The sequence below is a fragment of the Dunckerocampus dactyliophorus genome, chromosome 9 (assembly GCF_027744805.1).
Source record: "Dunckerocampus dactyliophorus isolate RoL2022-P2 chromosome 9, RoL_Ddac_1.1, whole genome shotgun sequence".
In the NCBI taxonomy this organism is placed as follows: domain Eukaryota; kingdom Metazoa; phylum Chordata; class Actinopteri; order Syngnathiformes; family Syngnathidae; genus Dunckerocampus; species Dunckerocampus dactyliophorus.
Window position 1 is genome coordinate 19149890 of NC_072827.1, and position 12469 is coordinate 19162358.

A 12469-nucleotide genomic window follows, 5' to 3' on the forward strand; every position below is an offset into this window, starting at 1 on the left:
AGCACTAAAGCACATGATTTGTTTTTCAGGGTGCAGAGCATCAATGAAGGGGGGGAGAGTGGCTGGGTTAAACTTGCAGATATTTTGGTGCGAGAAGAAATTCAAAAGCCCGTCATTGACCTGAGGCTGGCCGGAACACTTACAGTAAAGGCTGGAGAGTCGGTCAGGATAGAGGCCGGCCTGAGAGGGAAGCCTCAGCCGGAAGTCAAGTGGACAAAGGACAAGGCGGTTGGAGACAACCCCAGAATCAGCTACGAAACTGGTCCTGATTACTCCAAGTTCCTTTTGACTAAGTCAAAACGTACAGACTCCGGAAAATATATCATCACTGCCTCCAACTCCGCCGGAACCTTCACTGCATATGCTAATGTTAACGTCCTGGACGTTCCTGGCCCTGTCAGGAACCTCAGAGTCACTGGCATTGGAGCAGACAAGTGCAGAGTGGTTTGGGATGCGCCAGAGGATGACGGAGGCTGTGAAGTTGACAGCTATATCCTGGAAAAATGTGAAACCAGAAGGATGGTCTGGTCCACATATTCTGCATCTGTAGTTACATCCTACTGCAATGTCATTCGTCTCGTAGAGGGCAATGAGTACATCTTCAGAGTGAGGGCTGAGAACAAGATGGGAACTGGCCCGTCAATGGAGACCAAGCCTGTCACTGTCAAGACTCAGTTCAACAGGCCTGGACCACCTGATGCCCCAGAGGTTACAAAGGTTAGTAGTAAATTTGGAATTTTCCCTTTATGTATACAATATACCAAATACTATATATTGTTTCAGAGAGAGAGAGCGTGCACACATACGATGTCTGTGCCTTTGGTCATGGCAGGACCCAAACATGGCAAAACCCTAGTTGTTACAGAATCAAGTCCTGAGCTCCTGCCATTCCGTTCTGTTTTGAACATTTTGTAAATATTAACTCATCACTACTTTTGTGATGCAGGTGAGCAAAGAAGAGATGACAGTTGTCTGGGCTCCTCCTGAGAATGATGGAGGAAAGTCCATCACCGGCTACATTCTAGAAAGAAAGGAAAAGAGGGCAGTGCGCTGGGTTCCATGCACTAAAAGTCCCATCTCTGAGAGACGCATGAAAGTGACCAACTTGATCCCCAACCATGAGTATCAGTTCAGGGTCAAGGCTGAGAATGAAGTTGGTCTGGGAGATCCTAGCAAACCCTGTAGACCTGTTACAGCCAAAGATCCCATTGGTCAGTCAAGCCCACTGAGTGGATTCAACGCTGTCCATGTATCCTCTTGATTCAATAGTTATTTCTTTTATTTTCTCTACCTCTCCAGAACCTCCTGGCCCACCTGCAAGCCTGAAGGTGGCTGACAGCACCAAGAACTCGGTCACACTTTCCTGGTCTAAACCTGTATATGATGGGGGTGCCCCGATTATTGGCTATAGCCTGGACATAAGACTGAAGAGTGAGGTGGACCCTGAGAAGCCCACAGAAGGCTGGAAGAGGATTGACACACATGGGCCACTGGTCCTCACAGAGTTCACCATAGGGCAGCTTGATGAGAAGCAGGAGTATGAGTTCAAGGTCTCCGCCCAAAATCAGGTGGGCTGGGGACGTCATGCTTACTTAAAGGAGGCCGTCTCCCCTAAGGAGATCCTGGGTAAGAAATAAGATCTGCTACCAAACAAAAGAAACTGCCAAATAAAGAGATGTATCTTATTAATAATCCTTCATTGATGTGAACTCGGATGTGTTTCCATGGCAACAGAGGCTCCCGAGATTGACCTGGATGCAAGTTTGAGGAAAGGTCTTGCTGTAAGGGCTGGCTGTCCAATAAGACTTTTTGCTGTTATCCGAGGACGGCCCGCACCTAAGGTGACCTGGAAGCGATTGGGTGTGGACAATGTGGTTCGCAGAGGTCATGTAGACCAAGTGGACACCATGTCCTTCCTGGTCATCCCTGAAAGCAGCAGAGAAGATTCTGGAAAATACTCACTCACTCTGTCCAACTCTGCTGGAGAGAAAGCCGTCTTTGTTCGTGTCAAAGTTCTCGGTGAGAAACAGATCAAACTTGACTTATTACTAACAAACTGAGAATATTTGGGAGACCACATTATTATTTACGATGTTGAATCCATTCTCCTGTAGACACCCCTGGTCCTGTTGGTGGCCTCGAGGCAACTGATCTCACGAAAACAACAGCTCAACTGTCCTGGTTGCCACCAGAGAATGATGGTGGAAGCCCCATCCTCAATTACATTGTGGAAAAACGGGAGGTGGACAGGAAGACCTGGACGAAGTGCACAGAAGACCTAAAGAAGACTAGCTTCAAGGTGACCAACATGTCACCTGGCACTGAATACTACTTCCGTGTGATGGCATGCAACAAGTATGGAATTGGCGTTCCTCAGGATTCTCCCAGGTCTTACCTGGCTGTGGACCCCATCAGTGAGTGAGAGCAGAGAGATAAATTGTTGGTCTGTATTTAGACGTTTGTCTAATATTTGCTGATGTTTTCAGGTGAGCCAGATCCACCAAAGAAGATGGACGTTTTGGAGATCACAAAGAACAGTGCCACACTTGGCTGGCTGAAGCCGCTCAGAGATGGAGGAGCAAAGATCAATGGTTATGTTGTGGACTACCAGGAGGAGGGTGCCCCAGAGGACAAGTGGACACCATATTCAGTGGTCAAGGACTTGACTATTGTGGTTGTTGGCCTGAAGGAAGGAAAGAAGTACAAGTTCAGGGTAGCAGCCAGGAACTCAGTTGGAGTCAGTCTTGCTCGGGAGGCCGAGGGAGTATTTGAGGTCAAGGAGCAGCTCAGTGAGTATACTGGCATAAAGTCCAACTCTCACGACAGATAAATAATTCTTATTAATTATTACTCATTCTCACTAATTCTTACTCCTCAGTGGCTCCAAAGATCATTATGCCTGATACTGTGACAGTCAGAGCCGGATCCAAAATGGTCATTGAGGCTATTGTGGCGGGTAAACCCGCTCCCTTCTGCAAGTGGAAACAGGGCAACGAAGACGTGCTGACTTCTGACCGCCTTTCTGTCTTCAAGACACTTACAAGTTGCACACTCAGCATTAAGAATGTGACTAGGACAGACAGCGGCTACTACAGCCTTTCGGCCGAAAATAGCACAGCCAAGATCAACCAGATCCTCAAAGTCATTGTCATGGGTCAGTTCATAAGACAAAAAAGGTGTAAAAAAATTGTATGATACTTTGTAGGTTAATTTGTTCTTAACCATTTATGCTTTGTCCGGCAGACATCCCAGGACCACCTGGATGTCCTCTTGAAATCACCGAGCAAGACATTGATGCCTGCACGCTCCTCTGGAACTCTCCTCAGGAGGATGGTGGCAGCAATATCACCAACTACATTGTGGAAAAGTGTGACATTAGCCAGGGCGACTGGGTTACCATGTCTTCTTCCTGCACCAAAACCAGCTTCAGGGTGACTAAACTGACACCCGGCAAAGAGTACAGCTTCCGGGTTCGTGCTGAAAACAGGTTTGGTATCTCTGAGCCCATCTACTCTGAGAAGATGATTGCCAGATATCCGTTTGGTGAGCCGCTACTGCTGTATCTGTAAACTATTAGTATGATGTTAGCTACAGACATGATTGACTATAGATCTTCCATTTACCTTCAGATCCTCCCAGTGAACCCAGAAACCTGCAGGTTAACAAGATCAACAAGGACTTTGTCATCCTCTCATGGGAGCGTCCCAGCAGCGATGGAGGAAGCCCAATTACTGGGTACTGCATTGAGAAAAAGGAGAGGAACAGTCTACTGTGGGTCACGGCTAATGAGTCTGTGGTGAAAGCCACCCAGTACACCTGCACTGGTCTGATCGAGGGCCTGGAGTACACGTTCAGGGTGTCTGCCCTTAACATTGCTGGACAGGGCAAACATTGCAAGCAGACTGATTTCATCACCGCCAGGACTGCTGTCGGTACGAAAACCCCAAAGAAAATATTATTATTAGTGAAACTTTGCTAAAATCTTTTTTATCAGAACACTGAACTAACCAAAAATTGAATTGGACTTCCACAAGTTGTGTACCCATTTGTAGAAAGGCCATTTATGAGTGTACATTTGATATAGAAAAGCTTTACTTGAATATTTTTTGTCCAGACCCTCCAGGTAAGCCTGAGCCCATGGATGTGACCAAGAGCTCAGTCTCATTGGTGTGGACCCGGCCCAAGCATGATGGTGGCAGTAAACTGATTGGCTACTTTGTGGAGTACTGCAAGCTTCCAGAGGAGAAGTGGACACGCTCCAACAGTAACTGCATAAGCATCCAGGCAGAAAACTATGTGGTGACTGGTCTGGAGGAGGGGCAGCAGTACCAATTTAGAGTAATCGCCAAGACGGCTATTAACATCAGCCAGCCCTCGGAGCTGTCTGATCCCATTCCTGTCATCGCAGAGAATGGTAGGACTCACGCAAATTTTAGTGATTCATTGATGAATGACAAATACAGACACTAATTATCATGACTTTCCTCATCTGTGCAGTTCCTCCTCGTGTGGAGTTGGGAGTCAACATGAAGAACCTGATTGTGGTAAAAGCCGGAGAGAACGTCTTCCTGGATGCTGAGGTCTTTGGCAAGCCATTGCCAAAGGTAAGCTGGAAGAGAGACGGCATACCTCTGGTACTGGCAGAGGGAATGAAGATGACCCAGAAGAAACACCTCCACCTGCTGGAGCTGTATTCTGTCACCAGGAAGGAATCGGGCGACTATGCTATTGTTGCTGAGAACATCAATGGGAGCAAGTATGCCACCATTAAAGTGAAAGTGCTTGGTAAGTTTGCTGTGCATTACTTCTCAGTATTCAACTAAACCGGGGTGTCCATACCTCTTCCACCGAGGGCCACATACTGAAAAATGAAAGGATGCAAGGGCCACTTTGCTATTTTGTAAACCAACACAATAGATGTGCTAAGAAATTATATATATTTCAAGAAAATTTATTAAAGTTTAACTTTTAACTTTCTTCCTTAAATAATCTTTGTAAAACTTTCCTTCCGGAATATTATGACTTTATTTACATAATATTTTGACTCTATTCCCATAATATTCAAACTTTTTCCTCAACCTAATTTTCCAAAAATGACAACTTTATTTTGTTTTGTTTGTTTCTCATAATATAAAAAAAAACATATATTTTTTAATGTGTGTATTATTTCAACACTATGCTACTAAAATTACAGTATTTTCCGTTCATTCAATTTTATTTACATAAAATTGTGACTTTTTTTCTCATTGGAACACAACATTTTTATCTAAATATTTTGACTTGATTCTTATAATATTACAGTTGTTTGTTTCCATTTCTGCTGTTGTGGTTTTTTACATTTTTCAACTGTTTCAACTTTGTTATTGTAGTAAGTATGACGTTATTCCCATAATATTTTGACTTTATTCTCATAACATTATAACTTTTTCCGCAACTTATTTTTCAAAAAAATTACAACTTTCTTCATTGTTTTGTTTGTTTCTCATAATATGATGACTTTCTTTAATATTTCAACTTTTTACTATTTTTCCTCATTACATTACAACATTTTTGTAAAATTATGACTTTTTCTTGGTAGATTAAAAATTTTTTCTCTTCATAGTTTGACTTTATTCTTGTGAAATTACTGCAGATTTTTCAATTTTTGCTGTTTTTTTTTAAAAGTTTTTTTAATAAAATTATATTTTTAGAATGTGACGCAGGCCAATAAAAAATCAACCGCGACCCGCAAATGACCCCCAGAATGCACTTTGGACAACCCTGCGCTAAACCGTAACATTTTATCACTGCGAGACAAATTAAGGATGATCTTATCTTAAAACAACCTCCTATTTGTTCACTGCAGATAAACCAGGTCCTCCAGCTTCAGTGAAAACCACCAAAGTGTTTGCGGACCGTGTCAAGCTGCGGTGGGAACCCCCGCTGGCAGACGGCGGGTCTGAAATCACTAACTACATCATCGAGAAGCGTGAAACCAGCAGGGCCAACTGGGCGCTTGTCACCTCCAACATTCACGGTCACATTACTGACTGCTCAGTGGAGAAACTTATCGAAGGACACGAGTACCAGTTCAGAGTCAGTGCTGAGAACCAGTACGGCGTAGGAGATGCTGTCATGACTGACCCTGTCGTGGTCAAGAACCCGTATGGTGCGTGCAGACATAATTATTGTACACATATTGTTAGCCTGTACCCAAAATGTAGACAATAAAACGTGTTAGAGTAAAAAGTAATCATGTCATTATTAGATAGATGTTGGGGGAAATTCTTTTTTGAAGGTGTGGTCTCTGGAGTGGGTGTGTGAGCAGGCGTTCAGCTGAGGTTTGGACATATTGTATTGTAACTTATTGATGATTTTTGGATGTGGTACCGAAGAGAAGGCTATTGTCGTATTCTAGTCTAGTGGTAACAGGCGTGGATATGGATTTCTGCAGCGAAGGAAGATGGAGGAGGAGCGATGTTCCTTTTTTGTGTGTGATTTGGTTGATGTGAGGGAGAAAAGAGAGTGTGGTTGAAAGTGAATAGAACTTGTAATGGTAGAGCCATTAGTGTCAAGCAGAAAGTGTGGGGCGACATGGTTCAGGGTGTTAGAATAGATGAGTATGATTTCAGACTAATGGCTACGTTTTAGGAAGATAAAACTGTTGTCAGCATAACAAGGGGAAGTCGAATAGATAGAAACATGGTTGTTGTTCCCGATGAGAGATCATTATGTTCTCTTTCGTTACCTCAGATGTTCCTGGCCCATGTGATCCGCCTGTCATCACCAATATTACCAAGGACTCCATGACTGTTAGCTGGAAGGCGCCCGCTAACGACGGTCGAGCAACCATCCTTGGTTATATGGTAGAGAAGCGTGAAGCCACAGAGTTGACCTGGGCCAAAGTCAACCGCAGGCCAGTGATTGACAGGACCATCAAAGCAGCTCAGCTAACTGAGGGCTCTGAGTATGAGTTCAGAGTCATTGCCATGAACAAAGCTGGGCTAGGCAAACCAAGCGATGCATCCAATGCTGCTCTGGCTGTTGACCCCGTCTGTGAGTATCTTTTTTGGGAATTAAAGACTATTGCTTATGATTCAAATGAACTGAGATGAAGTATCTAATGTTATCATTTTCAATCATTGCCATTCTTCTCCAGACCCCCCAGGCCCGCCTGCCTTCCCCAAGGTGGTGGATTCTACAAAGAACTCCATCAGCCTGAGCTGGACTAAGCCAGCCTATGACGGTGGTTGTGAGATCATTGGCTACCTGGTAGAGTGCAAACTAGCAACTGCAGAGGACTGGAACAAATGCAATGTTCCCAAGAAGCTTCAGGCTACCAAGTTTTTGGTGACAGGCCTGATGCATAACACAGAATACCAGTTCAGAGTCACTGCTGTCAACAAGATTGGCTACAGTGAGCCTAGCGAAGTCCCTGGAAACCACATGGCCAAGGACATCCTCAGTACGTTCCTCTTTTTAATTATAGTGCTGCTTGCTTAATACCGATAGTCATGACCACTATTTTTAGTTCAACTAAATCATTGGTTCCCAAACTTTTCATAGTCACGTACACCTTCAGACATTTGACTTGAAGCCATGTACTCCCCAATCCTGCAAGCAGTAAAATTAAACTTTTTTCAATGTTCATTAACTTGAAATATTTAATAAGATTAATTTGTTAATTAATTTTATAGCAAGTAATTCTGGGTCAAAAAACTGTATTTTGCATGGTCAAATTTTGCTAAAAGTTTTACATGAGCACTGATAAATAGATAAGTAATCATCCTACATATCTTTTATTTCAGCCTGATGCTGGGATCCTCCCGTTTGAATGGGTTGAAATTGAGCTTCACTTTTGTGCACTCGTGATCACTGTAATTTAAGTCTGCATATTAATTTGATACCAAATTGAAAGTTTAACAAAATGATAAAGCAGTATCCAAAGTACAAAAATACAGTATATATCTGTACAACTAGTGATAAAGCCTCATTTTCGGGGGAATTCCTAATCTCTCATCCAGACACGCATATACATTCACCGATTTTCACAGTGCAGGGATTGAAACACCAATATTAATAAAATCTTCCAGATTAAACTCTTAATGCACAACATAGTCATCAAACGTACTTAACACACACGGACCAATGAAGAAATTCATGCGCTGTCTCCTTTCTTCTTTTTGCTCTGTGCTGTCTACGCTAATTGTTTTTAGTTTTTATTCACGTACCCCCATGACAATTTGTACCCCACTTTGGGAACCTAGAAACTGAATGAACCATCATCCTCTGAATGTATACAGCTATCTTGCATGCCCATGATCAAGGTCATGGTCAGTTGTCATAGTTTTAACAAGTAATAATTTGTCCTTTGTGTCGAACTGCATTCTTTTTATTCTTGTTGTATGCTTTGGCATCAGCCAAAATGAAACTGCATGAGTCCATTAGGCCAAAGACTGAACAGAGAATTAAAACCTAAGTGAATGAATGAATCTGTCATTTCTACAGTTGCTCCGGAAGCTGAACTGGATGCCGAACTGAGGAAAGCATTGGTTCTCCGTGCTGGCGTCACCATGAGGCTCTACGTTCCCCTGAGAGGGCGCCCAGCACCAAAAGTGACATGGAGCAAAGTGGATGCCAATCTGAAGGAGCGAGAGGGCCTCTTGATCAAGACATCTGAGTGGGATACCCTGCTCATGATTGAAGACATTAACAGATATGATGCTGGCAAATATGTCCTGACCCTGGAGAACAGTAGTGGTTCCAAAAGCTACACCATTGTGGTGAAGGTTCTTGGTAAGATGTCAGATCATCCACATAAACTTTTGTTTCTACCTGTGAAGTATTGCACTTGCTTATTAACTGTGTCTGACCTCAAAGAAATGAAGGCGTGTGAACAGCTTGCATCATAGACAGAAAAACACTGGTTTTAGTAGTATAGAGATGTTTGCGTGATATACTGCTTCTGATACAACTACCCCACCCCATCTTAGATTCTCCTGGGCCACCTCTTAACCTGACTGTGAAGGAGACTTCCAGAAACCATGCTTGCATCACCTGGGATGCACCATTGATCGATGGTGGCAGTCCAGTCAAGAGCTACATTGTTGAGAAGCGTCTAGCAGAGAGGAAGGCCTGGACCTGTGTGTCAGCAGAGTGTCACAAGATCTCCTATAGAGTCACCAACCTGGAGGCAGGACAAGCTTACTGCTTCAGAGTGCTGGCCGAGAATGCTTATGGCATCGGAGAGGGCTGCGAGACCACAGGCAGTGTGCGAGCCTCAGGTATTCATAGGACAATCCACTGATGCTTTTATTGGTACAGCAGTAATCCAAACCAGCACTTTCTCATTTCTGATGCATTCCTTGCCCCCTTAGAGCAACCTGGTCCAGTGATGGACTTGAAGGCCAAGAAGACCACTAAGGATTCGATCACTCTGGCTTGGAAAAAGCCTGTCAGTGATGGCGGAAGTCATGTAAGTGCCTACATCGTGGACCAGAGTGAAGGCGAGAAGTGGAAGCAGATTATGAGGGGCAAAAATACCTCTTTAGCAGTCAGTGAGCTCACTGAGGGCAAGGAGTATTTATTCAGAGTCAGGGCACTCAACGAATCTGGAGAGGGGCCACCCACTGAGCTCAGTGCTGTTGCCAAGGACCAGTTTGGTAAGAACTTATGGCTCCATTCTGCTCCCATGTAAGAATTTATTCAATTTGCAATGTTTGATTTGCATCTCTTTCCTCATTTTCCAACACTTCCGGTTTCCAGTCCTGCCTGACTGCAACCTGAGCAGTCTACATGATGGCTGCTATGTGGTGAAGGAAGGCACTACCATCCGCATTAACATCCCTATCCTTGGTGTGCCATATCCCACTGCCGCATGGAAAAAGGGTGACGTAAGCCTTGGAGACACTGGGCGCATGTGTGTTGAGGCATCTCAAGGCATTACCACCCTGCTAATCAGAGACTGCCAGAGGGGAGATGCTGACACATACAACATCAATGTCAGGAACAGCACAGGCTCCAAAGATTGCAAATTCCAGCTCAAGGTTGTGGGCAAACCTGGTGTCTGCACTGGGCCCATAAAGTTTGATGAGATCACAGCAGATGGCATCACGCTGGAATGGGAGCCACCCACAGATGATGGCGGTGCAGAGGTGTCCAACTATATTGTTGAAAAAAGGAGGACAACAGACAACAAGTGGGCAACGGTCGCTTCAGCAATTCAGAAAACCACCATGAGAGTGATTCATCTGCACGATGGAGTCGAGTATATATTCAGAGTGTTTGCTGAAAACAAATACGGTATTGGAGAGTACCTGAGGTCAGACCCTGTCATTGCGCAACATCCTTTCAGTGAGTATCTGAAATTTGAGTTGAAGCCAAATCAACTTGTAAGGTTCAATCAGTTGTGAAATCTGTTTTCAAAAACATGTGCACCTAAATCATTCAGTCATTCCTAAATCCAAAATCTCTTCTTCTACTACCTCCAGATGCCCCAGAGGCGCCAGCTCCTCCAGAGATAGTCAGTATCCGCCACGAGTCAGCCATCTTAACCTGGGCTGATCCCAAAGACACAGGTGCATCCCCAATTACAGGTAACTGTGATCTTGACAGTGCAAAGCCAAGCTAAGAAACATAGAATATAGCAAAAAGTAATTTTGTGCATTGTGCAGGGTATCATGTGGAGTTTAAGGAGAGGAACAGTCTGATGTGGAAACGAGCCAGTAAAACTCCTCTAAGAGTGAAGGAGTGCAGAGTCACTGGTCTGATAGAGGGACTGGAATACGAGTTCAGAGTGATGGCCATGAACATAGCTGGTCTTGGGAAAGCAAGCAGGGCCACTGAGGCGGTGGTTGCTCTAGATCCAATTGGTGAGTTGTGCATTTAACGTCTTAATGAATTTAAAGACGGAATTTTCTTTGTTGCGTTCCTTCTCACCACAGTGAGTTCTTTGTCTTCTGTTAGATCCTCCTGGCAGGCCTGACGTCATTAATGTCACCAGGACCTCAGTCACTCTGATTTGGACTCCACCCAAATATGATGGTGGTTACAAGCTCACTGGGTACATGATAGAGAAGCTAGAAGCTGGTGGTAAGACCTGGATGAAGGCTAACCATGTCAACATTCAAGGATGTGCCTTCACTGTGACCGACCTGACAGAGGGATCTCAGTATCAGTTTCAAATCAGGGCCAAGAATGCGGCTGGTGCGGTTAGTGTTCCCTCAGAGACGACCAAGCTTCTAACTTGCAGGGATGAGTATGGTAAGCTAATTTTAACAGGGTTCATAGCAAAGAATATTGCAGTGTAACATGTTGCATACCTTGTTTGCTTTTCTTTCTCAGAACCTCCAAGCATCACCATTGACCCAGACATGAAGGATGGTATATCAGTCAGAGCAGGAGAAACGATCGTGATATCTGCTTCCAAAATTGCTGGCAAACCTCCACCCACTGCTGTCTGGTCGAAGGGAGGCCGTGAACTCAAGAACTCAGACATTGTCAATGTCACGAGCACCCCAACCTCCTCCACTCTGGTTATCAAATACGCCAGCAGGAAGAACACAGGAGAGTACACAATTACGGCCAGCAACCCATTCGGCATCAAAGACGAACATGTAAAAGTAAAGGTTCTGGATGTCCCAGGGCCTCCAGGCCCAATTGAGGCCAGTCACATTTCTGCTGAAAAGTGTACTTTGACTTGGCTTCCACCAGAGGAGGATGGAGGTTGCTCCATCAAATCTTACATCCTTGAGAAGCGAGAGACCAGCCGCCTACAGTGGACCAAGCTAGCGGAAAATGTAATGGACTGCAGATATGTAGCCAGCAAACTGATCAAAGGCAATGAATACATCTTTAGAGTATCTGCTGTGAACCAGTATGGCACTGGAGACTCAAGCCAATCTGGCCCAGTCAAAATGGTCGACAGTTTCCGTAAGTTTAATTGATCTTATACATGGTTTCTGTTGCCAGTCATACGCAGTTTTGTTAGTCTTTCTTTCTTTTTTTTTTAGTTTAGTAATTCACATCATTATTCACAATTTTATTCACTGGTCAAATTAATATAATGTGGTTGGTTATTATGTTGATATTATCGTCACTGACACAAATCTTTTTTTTTACCTGAAGGCCCACCAGGCCCACCCTCAATCCCAGAGATAGATAACATCAGCAGGAACGCTATCACCATTTCATGGAAGAGACCAGCACAGGATGGGGGGAGTGACATCAGAGGGTACTGTGTTGAAAGAAAAGAGAAGAGAGGAATGAGGTGGGTCAGAGCTTCTAAGAGAACAGTCCCAGACCTGCGCTTTAAGGTTCAAGGCCTTAGCGAGGGGGTTGAGTACGAGTTCAGAGTTACTGCTGAAAACAAGGCTGGATTTGGAGAACCCAGTGAGCCATCGCGTCCGGTGATGACCAAGGACATAGTGTGTAAGTAGTTAAACAGTAATTAAGTGTTACATAATCATATAATACACACCACTTTATTAAT

At 44.2% G+C, this 12469-nt stretch overlaps 1 protein-coding gene across 1 annotated transcript in view; it reads left to right on the top strand.

Moving 5' to 3' along the window:
- ttn.2 (titin, tandem duplicate 2) overlaps window positions 1–12469 on the top strand; it is a 195375-nt gene that overhangs the window by 137005 nt on the left and 45901 nt on the right. The window contains exons 192-214 of the mRNA XM_054786449.1: window positions 30–717; window positions 947–1211; window positions 1300–1626; window positions 1735–2019; window positions 2115–2414; window positions 2487–2789; window positions 2879–3154; window positions 3244–3543; window positions 3630–3932; window positions 4115–4414; window positions 4498–4785; window positions 5846–6148; window positions 6733–7035; window positions 7139–7444; window positions 8488–8775; window positions 8973–9263; window positions 9357–9641; window positions 9745–10332; window positions 10470–10574; window positions 10653–10850; window positions 10945–11241; window positions 11323–11910; window positions 12106–12408. Of these exons, the coding sequence (XP_054642424.1) occupies window positions 30–717; window positions 947–1211; window positions 1300–1626; window positions 1735–2019; window positions 2115–2414; window positions 2487–2789; window positions 2879–3154; window positions 3244–3543; window positions 3630–3932; window positions 4115–4414; window positions 4498–4785; window positions 5846–6148; window positions 6733–7035; window positions 7139–7444; window positions 8488–8775; window positions 8973–9263; window positions 9357–9641; window positions 9745–10332; window positions 10470–10574; window positions 10653–10850; window positions 10945–11241; window positions 11323–11910; window positions 12106–12408 (7490 nt within the window). The remainder of the gene's footprint in view (window positions 1–29; window positions 718–946; window positions 1212–1299; window positions 1627–1734; window positions 2020–2114; window positions 2415–2486; window positions 2790–2878; window positions 3155–3243; window positions 3544–3629; window positions 3933–4114; window positions 4415–4497; window positions 4786–5845; window positions 6149–6732; window positions 7036–7138; window positions 7445–8487; window positions 8776–8972; window positions 9264–9356; window positions 9642–9744; window positions 10333–10469; window positions 10575–10652; window positions 10851–10944; window positions 11242–11322; window positions 11911–12105; window positions 12409–12469) is intronic.